Raw genomic sequence first — 19,425 nt, forward strand, 5'->3', positions numbered from 1 at the left:
TAATCTTTTAACTATCTGTGAAGGAAGCATGAGGTGAATTAGAACATGTCATGCAGGAGAGTGGTGTTAGCCATGGTATGTTATTCCACTGAGATAAATTGTCTTCACTAGGAATATTTTTAGAGATAGGAAGTACATTAGTGATTGCCAGGGTTTGGGAGTGGAAGGGGAATGGGGATGACTGCCAATGGGTATGGGGTTTCTTTTTGGGGTGATATGTTCTAAAATTAGCTGGTAGTGATAGCTGCACAAATCCGTGAATATACAAAAAAAAAACAAAAACAAAAACAAAATGCTTAACCATACACTTTAAATGGGTGAATTTTATGGTAAGTGAAATGTATTTCAAGCTGTTAAAATTAAAAAAAAAGTGTTAGGAGCTCATTATTCAAGTGCATCTTAATGCTCACTGTTGTTTACTGCAATCCCACAGTTAAGCACTAATGAAATCCTGTTCTTCACTCCTGCGGGCGCCCTCTCCCTGCCCCAACGCACTGTAGCCCAGAGGGACCGCTGTGAATGGAGACCAGCTCAGTGGCCAAGTGCCCCAGCAGCTCAGGGCACCTTGCTCAGCTGTGCTCAGCCAATGTCATGGCATATGGTGGGTGATCTCTGGAGCCACCAGTCAATCAAACATTTTCATTTGCCTTTAGGAATAAAGCAGAGAGGTTGGTTGGCTTAGTCTGGTGTAAAATTCCCCTTCAAATTGTAAACCCAGGTTCGTTTCTGATCCCAGAGTCTCCCACAGAGTAAGTCCTGAGCTCCCTCCCTGCACGCTGCAGAGCCTTATATGACCACTTACGGCTGGGAACCTGCCATTGCAAACCTGGGCATGCTTGTTGGGGTAGCCTCCCTCCCCGCAGATGACACGATCCATCACCACTCTCACCCTGTAAGAGGTAGCATCAGAACCTGTTGTAGGAGAGCCCTCATGGGCCCTCACCCCTCTGGCCCAGTGTCTGGACAGAGCTATGTGTGGGCTTATGTCCAAGATGTACTCACTGCCAATGACCAGGCATTAAGATGAACTATAACTGTACTAAATGGACTCATTAAAACTGGAAAATACTTATTTTACCTTGACACCTTTAATTGACATATTTACATCTCAAGAAAATCCATCATTGGCACAAAACACACAATTGGGTTATTTCTACACTTACATTAGATAAACAAAAACCTGAGCAACTATTATCTTAAAGAAAATTCTGCCCAGGGTTTGGCCATGGAAGGAATTATCTATTATTTCTTTCTCCCTACCTCTGTGACTCAGAGTTCCCTTCGGCCGCAGATCTGGCACTCAAATTCACATAAGTGAAGTTGAAAGGGTGGTCTTTTTGCTAAGGTCATTTGAAACAGGAGTGGGTGAAGCCACAAGAGTTCATAGCAGCCGAGCTGTCACCACCGTGAGGCCCAGTGGTCCCAGGGCAGGAGTGGCCACCTGGACTCACGTCAAGAGGGTCACCTGGGGAGCCTCCTAGCCCTGGTCTAGGGACATGCCCAACCCAATATTCACTTCTCAAAAGGAGCCAAGGAATGAGCTCCTCATCCTCCCTTGCCTGTGTTCACTCCCCTATCCTTCTGACATAACCATTGGATGGACCCAACCTAAAGCTGAGGGCAAGGCAGCCTCCAGCATTTGCCAGGCTCTGAGGTAGACATCAGCGATGCTGAACAGAATAAGATTTGAGGAGCTCATATTTAGAAGTGGACACAAACAAGGAGGCATCAAAGAATACTGCAGTTTCCTGGCTGCAGGGCCTGGGGAGCTTAACCCAGAGAACCTTCCTGAAGGCTGTAAATGTGAGTCCAGGCTAGCAGGCCATGCTCCTCCAGGCTAACCAGCTGCACAAGTATGAGAGGCAGCATGGGTAGAAGGATGTGCACTGTGAGGTGGCTGGAGCCCAAAGCCTGGATAGGAAGGGCCCACAAAGGTGGGCAGAACTGGCTGGGCCATGTATGTCAAGCATGAAGAAGTAAGGCAAGTAAGGTGCTCACATAGGATGCACCCAGGAGAATGCAACGTTCAGATGCACACACTGAAAGGTTGCTCTGGTGACTGTGTGAGAAATGGATAGGAGGGACCAAGGCTGGTGGCATCCAGGCCAGCAAGGCGTATGTTACAGGCTCTAAGCAAAGAAATCCTGGAAGCCTGAATTAGGGCGGTGATGCACAGATGGAGGGAGAAGAAGGTGGATTCAAGAAACAACCAGTGAGGAGGGTAAAATTAAGGACTGACATTTGAGTGGGTGTAAAAATGAGGGAGGAGGGGTCAAGAAGGGCACCCAAGGATGCTGGTCAGGTGACCAGGGTGAGGGTGGACCACTATCTGGGGTGAAGCAGGGAGGAGGGCCCAGGTGCTGGGGAAGGAAAGAACTGCTGGCTGCCGTCCAAGGTCCCTGAACTTACACCCTACTGCCTGTGGCCCTGGGGGCAACTGGGCAGCAGCAAATACACCTTGCACCTCTGTGTTTGAACTGATGGATTGCTACCCTATTGGTGGTCCCTGTCAGCACCTTCATATGCTCAGAGGAATGAGCCTTGATGCACAAAACTCATTATGAACAGCAAGTGCTGATAGGGAAACATGACATCTCCTGACATCTCCTGAGCAAGAGCAGTCTGCTGAATGCTCGTTAGCCGAACTCTGCCATTTCTCCAGGAGCTTACACGTGGCCTTTCCCAGTGCACAGGACATTCTCACCAAACAGCTCTCTCATCACGCTTATACTTTGGAACAGTTTTGATTTAGAAGAGATTGGTTTGATGAGTCAGGAGGCCAGGAGACTTGAACTAGAGGCTTAGATGGATTGTTTAAGGATGTGTCAGTTCGTTCAGGCTCACCATAGACTAGGCAGCTTGGACAACAGAAATTTATTATCTGACATTTCCAGAGGCTGGAAGTCTGAGGTCAAAGTGTCAGCAGGACCGGTTTCTCCTGAGGTCTCTCTCCTTGACGTGTGGATGGTCTTCTCCCTGTGTCTTCACATGGTCTTAACCTATACATTTGTCTATCTCTGTGTCCAAATTTCTCTTTATAAAGACACCAGTCACAGGGTTAGAGCTCATCTGTGTGACCTCATTTTTTAAAAGATTTTATTTATTTATTTGACAGAGAGAGACACAGCAAGAGAGGGAACACAAGCAGAGGGAGTGGGAGAGGGAGAAGCTGACTCCCCACTGAGCAGGGAGCCAGATTCGGGGCTCTATCCCAGGACCCTGGGATCATGACCTGAGCTGAAGGCAGATACTTAACAACTGAGCCACCGAGGTGCCTCTGTATGACCTCATTTTTAAAGACTATGTCCAAACGTGGCCACATTCTGAGGTACTGGGGGTTAGAACTTCAACAAATGAATTTCAAGGCAGAGAGCACACCTCAACCCATAACAGAGAGGTAGGTGTTAAGAACAACTCGATGGGGTGTGTCTTCCTGGAATCAGGCCTCATCCCTGCTTGGCCCTGGGTCTGTGTTGCCTCCAGAGAGTACTTTTCCTCTCAGAAGTCCAAGGCAGGGCTTCAGCTTTTCCCTTGTTCTCCAGTTGTCCTGCTGGAGCTTGGCCTGCCTTGCTCCCACTTCTAACACAGGGCCCATCCACAGGAAAGGCCATTCCTGTCCATGCACTGCCTGTCCTTGTGGCAGCAATCTTCATAGGCCTGTGCAGCTCCTGGGAACCACCTCTGGTCTGGTATGGTCTGATTAGAAAGCACAGTATCGCTGAAAAGTGTATGTTATGTTGAAGAAAGCTTAATATAAAATATTTTTCTCATTTCTATTCAGTTCATCTTTTATTCTGAATAAGCATGAGTGGAACTTTGACTCAAACTGTTTGTTTTTTACTATAGTCCCTCAGAAATAGTTTCCATGTGCAGCCAAGAGAACTGTGGCCACAGGCATCCTCTCATTCCAGACATGGGAATGGTGTTTTGTGTGTACCATCTTATGCATGCTGGTGTCTTGATGCATTAGCCAACAATGAGGTTTCCAGTCTTCAATCTTTTTTAAAGAAAAACCTCTGTCCTGGAATTGCCAAAGGGGAGGAGGCATTGACACAGTGTTGTTTGAACACTCTCCTGTGTTCCTTGCATGCCACCAGAAGAATTGGTGCTGTATCAGTTAAATAACAGGCTTGTGGAAAATACATCCCCCTAGCATGGATTCTGGCTTTGTCTTTATGATTTAGCCTCTCTTCTTCACCAGAAAATATATTCATTTCCCTGGTTGTGAAGAACATGAGTTGTGTCTGAGATTGGGTGGTAGTCCTGCCCCTCATGACAGCAACCAGGGTCCAGATGTGGCAGCACGTATTGTTTCCCCAGAAACCTTCTGTGCTTCCTCTGACTTTATATTCCCCAGAACAGTTCTACTGTCCATGTCAGTGACACAGCGTTAGGAGGTGGTGGGAGGGAAAATACCTGCAGGTGTCCTTGGTGAGCTTTAAGAACCACAGAGGAGTCTGAGCTATGTGTGTGGAGGAGGGGTGGGGAGGCTGTCTACTGATGATGTGAGAAGATGGCTTTTCTGAAGTCCGCTTTAGAGGCACTGCCTGGTGTAGCTTAGGCTGGGCCCCTGCTCTAGTTCTAGAAGCCTCCAAGGCCTCCCCTTGTGTGTTTATCAGGCTCCGGGACCAGATCTGTCCCAGTGTGATTCTAGCATAGGGTGATTCTGGTCAGCATGGATGATGATGAGGCCATCTTTAGTGGATCGAGAGGACAAGTTTGAAAACCAGTGCCTTAAACTTGAACTACCCCTCTGACTCAAAACAATGAGGAAATCCAATTAATAAAATGGAATTTACCACATTTCAAATTTAATGTATTAATATTTTTAATAAATTCATGACTTTCTATAAGAAGGATGTAGAAAATATTGCTGAAACTAATACAATTCCCTTTTCTAAACCTGTTGCATTTCTATACACCAATAATGAAGAAGCAGAAATAGAAATTAAGGAATCAGTCCCATTTACAATTGCACCAAAACAGTAAGTTACCTAGGAGTAAATCTAACCAAAAAAGATGAAAGACCTGTACTCTGAAAACTATAAAACACTGATGAAAGAAATTGAAGAGGACACAAAGAAATGGAAAAGCATTCCATGCTCAAGGATTGGAAGAACAAACATTGTTAAGATGTCTCTATTATCCAAAGCAATCTACACATTTATTTTTTTTTAATTTTTTATTTATTTGACAGAGAGAGACACAGCGAGAGAGGGAACACAAGCAGGGGGAGTGGGAGAGGGAGAAGCAGGCTTCCCCACTGAGCAGGGAGCCCAATGCGGGGCTCGATCCCAGGACCCTGGGATCATGACCCGAGCTGAAGGCAGACGCTTAATGACTGAGCCACCCAGGCGCCCCAAAGCAATCTACACATTTAATGCAATCCCTATCAAAATACCAACAGCAGTTTTAACAGAGCTAGAAAAAACAGTCCTAAAATTTATATGGAACACAAAAGACCCCAAATAGCCAAAGAAATCTTGAAAAAGAGGAGCAAAGGTGGAGGCATCACAATTCCAGACTTCAAGTTATATTACAAAGCTGTAGGGGTCAAGATAGTATGGTACTAGCACAAAAACAGATACAGATCAATGGAACAGAATAGAATTGGACCCACAACTCTATGGTCAACCAATCTTTCACAAAGCAGGAAAGAATATCCAAGGGAAAAAACAGTTTTTTTAACAAATTGTGTTAAGAAAACTAGACAACAATATGCAGAAGAATGAAACTGGACCACTTTCTTACACCATACACAAAAATAAATTCAAAATGAATTAAAGACCTAAATGTGAGACAGGAAACCATTAAAATTCTAGAGGAGAGCACAGGCAGTAACCACTTTGGCATCAGCTGTTGCAACTTCTTACTAGATATGTCTTCTAACCAAGGGAAACAAAACCAAAAATGAACTATTGGGATATCATCAAGATAAAAAGGTTCTGCACAGCAAAGGAAACAATCAACAAAACTAAAAGGCAGCCTATGGAATGGGAGAAGATATTTGTGAATGACATATCTGATGAAGGGTTAGTATCTAAAATCTAGGAAGATCTTATCAAACCCAACACCCCCAAAACCAATAATCCAATTAAAAATGTCCAGAAGACACGAATAGACATTTTTCCAAAGAATACATGCAGATGGCCAATAGACTCATGAAAAGATGCTCAACATCACTCATCAGGGAAATACAAATCAAAACTACAATGTGATATCACTTCACACCTGTCAGAATGGCTAAAATCAACAACACTAGAAACAACAGGTATTGGGGAAGATGTGGGAAAAGAGGAACCCTCCTACACTGTTGGTGGGAATGCAAACTGGTGTGGCCACTCTGGAAAACAGTATGGAAGTTCCTCGAAAAGTTAAAAATAGAATTACCCTAGGATCCAGCAATTGCACTATTAGGTATTTACTCAAAGAATACAAAAGTACTAATTCAAAGGGATACATGCCCCCAATGTTTATAGTCGCAGTATCTACAATAGCCAAATAATGATCAATCAATTGATGGATCAAGAAGAAATACACACACACACACACACACACACAGAGGAATATTACTCAGCCATAAAAAGAATGAAATCTTGCTATTTGCTAATGATGTGGATGGAGCTAGAGTGTATTATGCTAAGCGAAATAAGTCAGTCAGAGAAAGACAAATACCATATGATTTGACTCATGTATGGAATTTAAGAAACAAAACAAATGAGCAGAGGGGAGAAAAAGAGAGAGGGGCAAACCAAGAAATAGACTCTTAACAATAGGAACAGACTGATGTTTAGCAGAGGGGAGGTTGGAGGAGGAATGAGTTAAATTGGTGATGGGGATTAAGGCGTGCACTTGTGATGAGCACAGGGTGTTATACTGTATAGAACAGTGTGTTGTAGTATATTGTAGACTCGAAAGGAATATTACATTGTATGTTAACTAGCTGGAATTTAAATAAAAACAAAGAATAATTTGTGTATTTGTGACAACACAAGGTACTGATGAGAAGCAGTGTTCTCTGTGATGAGCAGGAAGTGGGCACGGGACCACGTAGCAACCTTGCCTCACCAACTTCTCACTCAGTCTCACAGTTCCCAGGTCTGCCCTTTCCAGCTGTGGTCTGTCCCTTGAGGAAAACAAACCTGATGCTGACACCAATTCGTACATGTGGGTTTTTCCTACATATCAAGCAATTTTGTGACACCAGCTGGGTGTCCAATAATTTAACTCAATTCTGACACTCCCTGGAGACTGTGTCAGATCTCACAGGTTAAGGCTCAGTTCCACAAGACTTCCTCACTTCTGATGCCAGCTACAAGTCCATGCTGTCACCTGTTCTTCTGACTAACCTGCTGTGAATCAGAGGTTCCCGTAATCACCTTTTCAGGTTCAATTAATTTGCTAGAGCATCTCACAGAACTCAGGAAACTATTTGCTTACTGTTTACCAGTTTATTATAAAATGATATGATAAAGGATACAGGTGAATAGCCAGATAGAATAGATGCATGAGCAAGGAATGTGGGAAGGGTTGCAGAGCTTCTGTGCCCTCTCTGAGCATACCACTCTTCCAGCACCTCCATGTGTTCACCAACCCAGAAGTTCTCTGAACCCCTTACTATTGGGATTTTATGGAGGCTTCATCACATAGGCATGATCAGTTATTAACTTAATTTCCAGCCACTCTGCACTCTCTAGAGAATGGAAAGGTGAGGCTGAAAACTCTTAAGTTTCTAGTCATGGCTTGGTCTTTCTGCTGACTAAACTGCATCCAGGAGCCCACCTAGAGTGGCTTCATAAGAACAAAAGATACTCCTGTCACCCAGGAAATTAAAAAGGATGTAGTATCCTATGTCAGGAAAAACTGGGTTCAGAGATGCTCCTAGTGCTCTTATCACTTGGGAAATTACAAGAGTTTGAGGAATCCTATGCTGGGAACTGGGGTCAAAGACTAAGTACTAGAACAAAAGATCCTGCTAGCACCCCTACGTACCGGGGTTTTTAGGAGCCCTGTGTTAGGAACAGGGGGCACAGACATATCTGTCTTTCTATTTCACAAAGCCCATGGACAAAACAAACAAACATCAGGCTGTTGAGAAACCTCTAGAAGCCCACTTACTGGTGAGCATCAGCTCCCTCTCAGCTCTTGCAGAGATCCATGGAGACAAGCCACCCAGTCCTGGAGTCCCCAGCGTCCAGGCCTTCCTTCCCCGAGGCAGTGCTCCTTGAGCTGCAAGGTGCACGTAAGCATCCATGTGATGCCTGCCTCCTATTCCTTGACAGCATACACGACAACGGGAAGAAGGCCGGGCTGTATAAAGAAAACCTGCTGCTGCGAGGATGTACCATCAGAAACACGGAAGCTGTTGTTGGCATCGTCATCTATGCAGGTAGGCATGGCCGTGGCACGCACGGTCCACGACACTGCTGGCTTGCCACCCATGCTGTGTGTCCTTGAACGTTGCTCCTTGCCCTTTTTTTTTCTTTTCTGATTATAAAAGTAGCACAAAGACATTGTAAAAATTTAGAAAACCCAGAAAACAGAAAGAAGCAAAATTTCTAATAGTAGCTCAACCAAAGTGTTCTCTCTTAGCATTTTAGCTTATTTTTTTCCATTGTTCCTCCATGGTGGTTACATATTTGGGATTCATTTCATACCCTGCAGTTTTGAAGGAACTTATCCTGTAAGTATGATTGGATGGCAGCACTGTCCTTCAGTCCATGAGTCAGGGCGCTGTCGCTCTGCTGTTGGGCACCGATTTACTGCATCCCTCACGCTCCCTGTACAGGACATGAAACCAAGGCTCTGCTGAACAACAGCGGGCCCCGTTACAAGCGCAGCCAGCTTGAGAGGCAGATGAACTGCGATGTGCTCTGGTGTGTCCTCCTCCTCGTTTGTATGTCTCTGTTTTCTGCGGTTGGTAAGTCTCCTTCGTGGGTCACGAATAAGAGGGCACTGCCGGACAGCCTCCAGGTGAGCCCAGTGGGCTGCCGACGACTCATTCTGACCCAGCACTCTGAAGTTAAAACACGCATTTGTCATCCACTTAGACTCAAGGGCTGCTTGCATCCACACAGGCCATGTTAGAGATGCCTAGATGAATGTTAATGTTATTTTTCAAATTTGCAACTTCTTGGATGGAAAAATGGTTTAATCCCACTGGTTATAATGATTCCAGTAGAAGAAGTATTAGTAACCTGGTGATAAACTGAGAATAATTTAGCAGGAGAGGCACAAATGCTCCCCATGAGAACTCCATGAGGAAAGGAAAAAAAAAAGCCTTTGGGTCTTAAGAAGGACCTAAGCATTAGCTTGCACATGGGCTGTGGTGCTATCCAGCTTCTGATGGCCTTCAGACCTGGTATGCTGCCTTGGGAGTGCCTTGCAGGGGACTGTGTTTCGCCTCTGGGTAAATGATCTTCACCACATCCCCTGCTCAGCGACCGTCATGAAGCAGATGAGTGTGATGTGGTCTTGGAGTTCAGTGGTGAAAGACATAGGTGTACGGGACACGGAAAGGGCTTGTGTTATCAGGTGTGGGACCCAGCTGATGAAATACTGTGCAATGCCATTGGCTTCTGAGAGTCCATGACGTGTGCAGTGTGAATCTGTAGGAAGGGTCAATAATGGGCAATATCCGGGGCCGACTGACAAGACTGGTGTTTTGTGAGGCACACGCTGGGAAACTCTTCTTTGGGGATTTTCCCATCGGTGGCTGCCAGCACATACCCAATTTCTGCCTCATGACCAGCGTGCTTTTCAGTGCCAATAATGGGAAATGCCTGATGTGAGGAGGAATCCAAGAACCAGTGCCTTCCAGCAGTCTGACTGTGGGTGCCAACAGTACCTGCCATGCGCTTTTGCTTTCTTACATGGCAAGGCAGGCCAATGAGACCCAACGTGCCTGTGTCCATAGTCTTACAGTTTTGCTTTACTTTGCACCAGCAGTGTCTTATTTTCCCATTGGGTGAATGATGTTTCTTTTCGAACGTTGCTGTAGGACACGGACTGTGGGTGCGGCGGTATCAAGAGAAGAAGTCGTTATTTGATGTCCCTGAGTCTGATGGCAGTTCTTTATCCCCAGTCACAGCTGCAGTTTACTCGTTTTTGACAATGATAATAGTTCTGCAGGTAACAGTACTAAGTACCATATGATAATTGCTTTACTTTTCTGGTAAGAACTTTAAAGTCATCACACTCTGCTAAGAATGTCCTATAAATTCTGCATCTGGGAGGACCACAGATACACCTGCCTAATGTGCTGCTTCTTACTTTTCCACCTAATTTATCTATAGGGTCTTTTTTGGGTGCTTTTCAAGTTAACATTCTCCTTTGCTGTTCCTAAGATTCTTAGGCCTTACGGGGTTGGTTTTTGGATCATTGTGTTTGTTTTATTTTTCCATTCCATTACTTCTTAAAAAAAAAAAAAAAAGCCCTAAATTTTATTTTGGGATAATTTTAAGATTTACAGACAAGTTGCAAAAAATAGTACAGAGAGTTCCCATATGTCCTTCACCCAGAGTCCCCTAATGTGACTGTATTATATTACTATGCTACATTGTCGAAACCAAGAAACCAACTTTGGTACTTGGCCATAAATTCTAGATGCCATTTGGATTCTACTAGTCTTTGCACTGATGTGCTTTATCTGTTCCAGGATTCAATTCCGGATATCACAATTGCATTTTGCAGCATTGGTTTTTATTATTTTTATTACTGTTACTGTTAGTATTATTAGTTCACATGCCTCATAAACAATTCCCCATCACTAACTGAGAACCTGTGCCCAAAAGGCTTGTTCAAGAGTAGAGAAGGGTCAGTTGAGTGTCATGTTAGGAAGACAAAGTGCACAGAGGACCTCTGCTTAGCCTTTGCCTACAAGGGGAGCTCTACTGCCTTTATCACATGTGTTTCATACAGCAGGAACTTTCTACATTAGTCTTTTTTGTGAATGCACATTTGGTTCTAGCTCTGTACTAGTAGTAGTTCTATAGTAAGCATGGTACTGTAGTAGGTGTTGCATTAACATTGTGTTACCAGGAGAACCCAGTTAGTCTGTCTGGGTATGATATTCTGAGCCCATGAACATGAGTTCAATACTGTCATTCAAAAAAAAAAAAAATTTAAACATTGACGTCATGAAGATTATTCTTAAATTGTCAAAGTGTAACTGTGAATATTCTTCTCAAAGCCTTCTTCCCTTTGCTCTGTATCATACAAGATCCCAGAAATTGTCCTTCAACACAACCAGCCTCTGGAAAGACTGTCTCTTCCGAACCCCTGTGGGGTTGTGTCCACGGGATGGGCAGCTCTTGTTGCCGGGAGCCCTGGGAGAGCCTGGGGGCCAAGTGCCGCTGTGGTGCGAGGTGACTTTGCTTATGAGGACTCTGACTGTGCCATGTGTTTTTTTCTCTTTCTCTCTCCTCTTTCCTTTCCTAGCTTCTCTCAAGCACAACTTAGTAATACGAAAATGCTTGCTTCTATCCAAGCCATGGTTACCATTCTTCCAGACACGATAGTGGATTTCTGCTCCGCAGTGACACCATAGGCTGTCCTAGTTTAAACTCTTTGCCAATATCCTAATACTTTTCCAATACTGACTCTAAACCAACCTGGTTAAGCTCTTAAAGGTACAGTATAGTCCCTACTTACTTGTGGTTGTAGTCATTTGTCATTTGAGTAGTTTGGACTACTTCTGCAGCTCCCTGGTCCTCATAATTGTTCATGTGTATGCCTTATGTCTTCTAGGTTTTAATCCCAATTTCCTTATACGTTTCCATTGAAATTGTTAAAGTATGCCAAGTGTACTTCATTCATCAGGACGTAGAGTTGTATGACGAAGAAATGGACTCACAGCTGCAGTGTCGAGCTCTGAACATCACGGAAGACTTAGGGCAGATACAATATATCTTCTCAGATAAAACTGGCACTTTAACTGAAAATAAGATGGTTTTCCGAAGATGCACTGTGTCTGGCATAGAATATTCCCATGACGCCAATGGTGAGTCTGGGGGTGGGGACCCCCAGTCTGGGCTGGACAGAGAGCCTCTGTGTCAAAGCTGCATGCACACATGCCTGGGCACACGTACATGCACACACACGCACACATACAAGCTTCAGGGATTGCTGATTTTTGAGAGAGAATAAAACACAGAAAGGCTGTTAGAGCAACTCAGGAGACTGAAGCGTGGCAGCATTTATAGAAGCAAACATAGAATTCCATGTTGCTGACAGTGCCCTGTTCACTGCAGTATCTCAGTGTGGTGGGCATCTGCTTAAACACTCTTTTTCTACCAGACAAGAGAACCAAGAAGGGCATTCTTGAGGAAGTCACTTCTGAGGCACCCAGTCTCTCTGCTGCACCAAAAAATGAAGAGATGCTTTTATTGTCACCCATCAGCCTCCTTGTTATTAGCTGAAAATTCTCAGAAGGGCATTGGGCAATTCATGCTGTATTCTTTCCCTTAGAAAATGATGTTAGTAGAAGCTGGAAAGAAATATCACTCCCGTTTGAATTTTACAGGTGGTTGCTCCTCCTACCTCTCCTTTCCTTATCCTTTGCCACCTCTGTCCTCCCTGAACCCATACGGGAGCTATCCACTTCATAAGCAGAGGGTATGACTGGAACCATCCACCCATCTGAGCCAGGAGAGGGCACCATGATAAGGTGTGCCAGCTCTGCAACCAGCGCCCCTCTCCTTCCTGTAACAGCATCTGAGAACATGAAAGAAGTCTTGCCACGGGAACAGAAGCAAATAATAGAACAGGAGTCAGTATGTGGGCTTCATTAGGAAGCTGTTCTTTTAGGGGGATATGGCAGGAAAGATCTGTTAGAGGCATGAGATTTTTGCGAGTTTCATGAAACCAAGAATTATGATATCCACGAAGGCCCTTTATGTAAAATTAAAGTAATCATATTAAATAGAAGACATAGGAACTTATCCACTATGTTTATTGCTTTATGTGCCTCCCAAAATAAATGGTCAGTCACTGCCCACCTGTCCCCCTAGCACTCTCCCCTTCCATAACTCCTCAGCCTTGTACAGAAGAGCTCATTTGCCTGAAAGCAGAGCTTAGCCTAACTGTAAAGGAGCCAGAGACCCAGGTCTGAAGTTGGGTCAGAAGCAGCCTCTAAAAGCTGGACCTGAGACTCCATGCGCGGAATCCCAGCTAAGATTATAGAAAAATGTTGACAGTTGTCAGATGCTTATCATAAAATCAAAGGATTGCATTGCCTCTGGAAGACACAGGAAAGCATTTGTGGTGAAGACCAAAGCAAGCAGGCCTCGCTGCTGCATGTTTGAAAAAAAATGCTGTGATCAGTCATTGACATGCACCTGGGGCCAGGAGCAACGTCAGCTGTTATTACCCATGACCTGACCTCTCAGATCTCATTAGTAAAATGAATTCAGATGACTTTGTGCGATGAACCCAGTTCACATGGAGACTGTGGGTTTGGCCATCTCTGACCTTATGTCCCGGTTACGTTGTGTGCCCCAGATGAGGCATCACCTACCTGCTTCCTGCCTTCCCTCGACACTGAGGGCATCGTTCAGGCCATTGCTGGTCAGAAACTGCTGCATCATTGTAGACCACAGACACATCAGCAGTGGTCTGAGGGATTGCTGCGTTTAGGCTAACATCCAACTACTGCTGCAGGAGGGTGGGACAGGCTGGTGTATCCTTCGAGAGGCTGACCCAAGCTCCTAATGCACAAGCCCAGGAGCTTGACAGCACCATGTCCGGGCTTTGTTCTTCCCTGCCGTTCATTCACCACCAAACTGGGGCTTCCATCAGCCAGGAGTGGGTGGGACGGGCAGAGGAGATTTGCTTCTGGGGTGAGGAACTCCCGGAGTTGGATCCTGGTGTTGGCAGTTACTTGGCCTTGTGACCATGGGTGACTTATCTTTCCTTATCTCTGTTTTTCTCATCCCTAAAGAAAAGTCTTCCTAATGAAAGATGCTCAATATAAGGCCTAGCTCACAGAACAGACCAACGCCACAGGCATGCCCAGATTGGAGGGCCCTTCTAAGCCCCTCAGGCAGGCCACCTTTTGTTAAGATATCTTGTGCTCACGCCCAGTACTGGACCTGCCCTGGAAGTTCTTAATAATTGCTTGTTTTGAATGAGTAATTTTCATGACTAGTCTCCTTGCTCGTCTGTGATGAAACAAGCTTAACTAACTGGGGAAAGCCAGAAAAATGTCTTCAGAGCCATCCATTAGCAAGAAGCAGTGCAAATGTACCTCATAATTCACTGAGTGGCCATGTAGCCACAAGGACTTTGCTGGTCAGTGCCCCCTTGAGGGCTCAAGCATAGCCATGCAGTCAAGGTCGTCTTCAGTGGAACATTGCCTGCTGGGTCTATATCCTGGTGGCATTTGTCCACCCTGTGCAACCCACAAGGACTGTTAGCCTCCCTGTTGGGTAGACCTTCATCCATACAGTGTAAATGCAGACAGTACCCACCACCTACCTGGCCTTGAACAAGGATTCCCCATGGTAAAGCACCATAACACAGCCTGAGAACCATTATTTCTGTGTGATTGCAGGGCAGACGTTCAACATGTGATCTGTCCTGACAGCCCCAGTGAGCCAGGTGGTTCCATGACCCCAGGTTAAAGGGCAAATCCTGAAGCCAGGTTACTCTGTGGGCTAGGCCTTCACTGTCTTCCCTTCCTTTGCCCCTGTGTCTGCTGCCCAAACCCCATTCATCACACCTAGGGTCCACCTGAATAGAGGGGCTGTATGTGAATCTATCTGTCCATTCCTTACTTGTTTGTGGAGTGCGATGGCCACTGTGCCAGAATGCACTGGACCTGAGCTTTGGCATCACCTTGACCTGGATGCCATCTCCACCCTCTTGAGTCCTGATGTACTTAGCAAGCTCCTTACGTTCTCTGTGACTCATCTGTGCTTGGGGTTGAGAATGTCAGCCTCACCAGGTTGACTGTAGGTCCAGATAAAATGAGAGCGGCCTCCATCTCTCAGTGGAAACTCATTAAATGTGGCCTTGCCTTTAAGAAAGCGAGGCTGGCGAGTGCTCTGAATCAGTTTCATTTTCCTAGCCTTCCTGTGACGTGTCACCCCATGTCCCTCTGCCCACAGCCCAGCGTCTGGCCAGGTACCAGGAGGCAGACTCCGAAGAGGAAGAGGCGGTCCCCAGAGGGGGATCATTGCCCCAGCGCGGCAGCATCGGGAGCCACCAGAGCGTTCGCGTCATGCACAGGACCCAGAGCACCAAGTCACACCGGCGCACAGGCAGCCGGGCTGAGGCCAAGCGGGCCAGCATGCTGTCCAAGCACACGGCCTTCAGCAGCCCCATGGTGAGTCCCACTCAGAGGACGGCAGCTGCCCATGCTGGGGCTGTATCACCTTTCCTGGTCCTGATACTTCCCTTCATTCCTCCAGAGTATCTGCATGTAACAATACGAACGAGCTGTTGCTGGGGGTTTAGCTCTGCTCAGTGAACAGAACTTTTGTGACCAACACCTCTTCAAACCCATGTATCTTTCCTAAAATGCTGACACGGCCCCTTTGCCTTGGCCTCTAAGGATGGGGGATTGCCGGTGAACTACCCAGATGGGCGCTGGAGAGGAAGGCTGTCCTGCCAAATGAAATACATAAAACATCAGAGCAGGATGACAACTGTGAAAAAGCAAAGCCAAGTGGCGGGGGTGGGGAGAGTTTTAATTAGATGAACCCAAATCCAATAAACTTCTTTCTCCCTTGCCTTGACAGCTGCCCAAACATTTATGGACCATTCTGGTCAGGCAGGGAAATTTCCAGGAGTGAGTGAGTGAGGATCTCTAAAAAACCTTTCACTTCTGAAATGTTTTAAGAGCAGAGAGGGAGAATCCATTTTGGTTCCTCTGTGGTGACCTCATTCTCTTCTGTCCTTAGAAACCATACAGAGTCTGCCATTACATGGCGGTAGCTGATTGGTGGGTTTACTCAGGGGTACCTGGGAGGAGGGCCCTCATGCTTGACAGGAGGGGGACTGTGTTGGAGCAAGCTTTCCTGGCATTGATTTAGCAATATGGGTCCAGAGTATTTGAAATATTCAAACTTCCTGACCTAGGAATTTAGGGATTCAGCCAAAGTTTTCTGTGCATAGCAGTTTGTCAGTGAAAAAAAAAAATGTATTCAGTGATAAAAGAATGGCCAAATGAATCATAGTGTGTCTGTTTTGACGTTGTTAAAAGTCTGGAAAAGTTCAGACTGCAGTTGAGCCTGGAACAGCACAGGTCTGAACTGTACAGGACAACTTACATGCAGATTTTTAAAAATAAATACAGTACTGTATTTTCCTTATGACTTTTCATAATATTTTCTTTTTTAAAATTTGTTTAGGGCGCCTGGGTGGCTCAGTTGGTTAAGCGACTGCCTTTGGCTCAGGTCATGATCCTGGAGTCCCTGGATCGAGTCCCACGTCAGGCTCCCTGCTCGGCAGGGAGTCTGCTTCTCTCTCTGACCCTCCCCCCTCTCATGCTCTCTATCTCATTCTCTCTCTCAAATAAATAAATAAAATCTTTAAAAAAAAAATCTGAGTATTTAAAAAATAATAATAAATAAATAAATAAATAAATAAATAAATAAATAAATAAATAAATAAAATTTGTTTAAAGATTTTATTTATTTTGAGAGAGAGGGAGAGAGATCACAAGCAGGAGGGATGGGTAGAGGGAGAAGCAGGCTCCCCGCTGACCAGGGAGCCCGATGCAGGGCTCGATCCCAGGACCCTGGGATCATGACCTGAGCCGAAGGCAGACGCTTAGCCAACCGAGCCACCCAGGCACCCCTTAATAATAATGTTTTATTTTCTCTAGGTTATATAATTGTAAGAATATAGTATATAATACATATAACAAACAAAATATATTATTAGTCAACTGTTTATGTTATCAGTAAGGCTTCCAATCAGTAGTAGGCTAATTTTAGGAGTGTCAAAAGTTATATAGACTTTTCACCTGCACAGGGATCAGCACCCCAATCCCTGCATTGTTCAAGGATCAGCTGTATATAGTGTTTTGGGGAAAATGGACACTGCCAATTTATGTATAATTTTTTTTATTGAGCTATAATTGACATATAACATTGTATAAATTTAAGGTGGGAATGCAAATCAGAAATATAATGAGATACCACTTCACACCTCTTAGAATGGCTATCATCAAAAAGCCAAGAGATAAGAAGTGTTGGCAAGGATGTGGGGAAAAGGGAACCCTTGTGCACTGTTGGTGGGAATGCAAACTGGTACCCAGCCACTGTGGAAAACAGTAAGGAGGTTCCACAAAAACTTAAAAAATGGAATTACTGTATGATCCAGCAACCCCACTTCTGGGCTTATGTCAAAAGGAAGTGTACAAAGTATCTGATGATGTAAAATGTAAATGTACAGAAAAAAGACTGGAAGGAGACAAAGAAGTGGGTGTTTCAAAAAGTGTGTATTACTGTGAGGTGATGCGATACAGATTTGTTAAATTTTCCCTCTTTTTCAAATCTCTCTGAGTCAGATATGTTATAATAACACATATTCTTAGCTGTATGACTTTATAATGAGAACGTGTGTGTTATAAGAACATACGCATTTCATTCCATATGTAAGTCATATATTCTTGTACCAATTATATACATTATTCATCACTATAAAATGGCATATGCATGTGAGTCAGATGAAGGTGTCTTCAGAGCTTATACTGAAATCAGGGTGCCTTAAAGGTCAAGCACTAAGACGCTTTCACTGGGTCATACTCACCCCTCAGTCTCTGTCTTCTTCCAGGAGAAAGACATCACACCCGATCCAAAGCTGTTGGAGAAGGTGAATGAATGTGACAGGTGCCTGGCCACCGCAAGGCCCCAGGAACGCCCACTGGCCCACCTTTCGCCAGAGCTCTCTGACGTGTTCGACTTCTTCATCGCACTCACCATCTGCAACACAGTAGTAGTCACATCCCCGGATCAGCCACGACAAAAGGCAAGCTCTGGGGTATCCCTGTGAAGCCGACGCCTTTGACCTTCAGCATTGTCCCACTGTTGTCAGTCTAACCTTCCCAGCAGGACTGCTCAGCACTACCTCTCAGGTTTAAGGGGATATAGTAGGGGGCTTTGTGGAGGGCAAGCCAGCTCATTGGTTCTGTGGTGCCGTCCCCAGGCTACCATGGACAGGTAGGGGGATTGGGGTCAAAGGGAGAGGAAAAACTTCTGAGCCCATAATGGGTGGGGCATGTAACAGCCTAGACTGGAGTGGGGCTGCCCTGCACAATCTACACAGAGCTTCAGGGTTCCAGATTCTCATGAGAGAGTGGACAGGACAGGCTTGGGGCCCAGACAAATCGCCTGGACTTGAATCTTGACTTTACCAACAGGCTGAGCAGCTTTGGACAAGCCATTCCCCTCCTGTGCCTTACGGATCTTATCTGTGACATGGAGGCAGTGGTGAGGGTTTAGAGGAAGGGCTCAGAGAAGGGCTTGGCACACAATAAATGTATTTGATGTTAAAAGGGCCTTTAACATTGTCTTTAAAAGAGAAGTGGTCAAGAATCAATCCGAGGTTACTTAAGATGGTGGAAACATAGCAATACCCATGTTGGTTTTTGCTTGGGTAATTATAAGGTTCTCTCTGAAGAGAGTAAAGTTTCATGTGCAGACAGGTCCTTTATAACCCCAGTGGTTCTCAGGAAGTCCTCTAGGTAGGCCGGGAGGTGTGTATGTAGGAAGTACACCTAAGGAGGGATGTGCATAATGCAGCTAAGCAACTTTAAATGGATAAAAACGAAGGTGCTCTAGAGCTAGATGCATGCCATACACCTGCCCCTCAACCCCCCACTCTCCCAGACCTCTTTCCCTCCTCCTGAGCCAATCCTTCTAGCAGGTTCCACTGATGGAGCCATTGGTGTGTGATGTGGGGTAAACCAAGGGTCTCTGCTCTCTTCACAGCAGCATACCTGGCAGTAACGCAGCCCCCCCGCCCCCTTGCTCCTGCTCCTGCCACACTGGCCTGCAGAAGCCCCAGGGGGCCTGACAGGTCCAGAGTGGACAAGGTCCCCACCACCCAGAGACTGCAGGATTGCACCGTCTGCCTTAGGCGAGGGCTGCTTCCTGGTGCAGCTCACCTCTTAGCTGCCTCAGCATCCTTCATCTGGCCTTCAGATTCTTCCACCGTCCTATATCCAGTCCTGCTGGCATGCATCCCTGGAGAAGTGTCTGGTTTCTAGTTAGACCTGTCTGAGACCCAGGCATTGCTGCAACTACTGAATAAGTGAGAGAGACCCCAACATAACTGAGGCATGTGGTGATGGTCACATAGGCAGTGCGTTCCACATAGGGAGCAGATTATTTAATCCCCCGCCCTCAGACTGCAGATGAATAGGTCTCTGGATGCACTCCTCTTTCCACATATTAGTGAGTGCGATATTTCAGGGTA

The 19,425-nt window shown here is 45.5% G+C and overlaps 1 protein-coding gene across 1 annotated transcript in view; it reads left to right on the forward strand.

The window, feature by feature from the left end:
• Positions 1 to 19,425, forward strand: part of ATP10A (ATPase phospholipid transporting 10A (putative)) — a 200,844-nt gene that overhangs the window by 145,414 nt on the left and 36,005 nt on the right. Inside the window, 6 exon segments of the mRNA XM_035023939.1 lie at positions 8,283 to 8,389; positions 8,789 to 8,920; positions 10,001 to 10,131; positions 11,749 to 12,001; positions 15,108 to 15,325; positions 17,782 to 17,976. Of these exon segments, the coding sequence (XP_034879830.1) occupies positions 8,283 to 8,389; positions 8,789 to 8,920; positions 10,001 to 10,131; positions 11,749 to 12,001; positions 15,108 to 15,325; positions 17,782 to 17,976 (1,036 nt within the window).

This window comes from Mirounga leonina, unplaced genomic scaffold (assembly GCF_011800145.1).
Source record: "Mirounga leonina isolate KUSES-001 unplaced genomic scaffold, KU_Mleo_1.0 Mir_178, whole genome shotgun sequence".
Lineage (NCBI taxonomy): Eukaryota > Metazoa > Chordata > Mammalia > Carnivora > Phocidae > Mirounga > Mirounga leonina.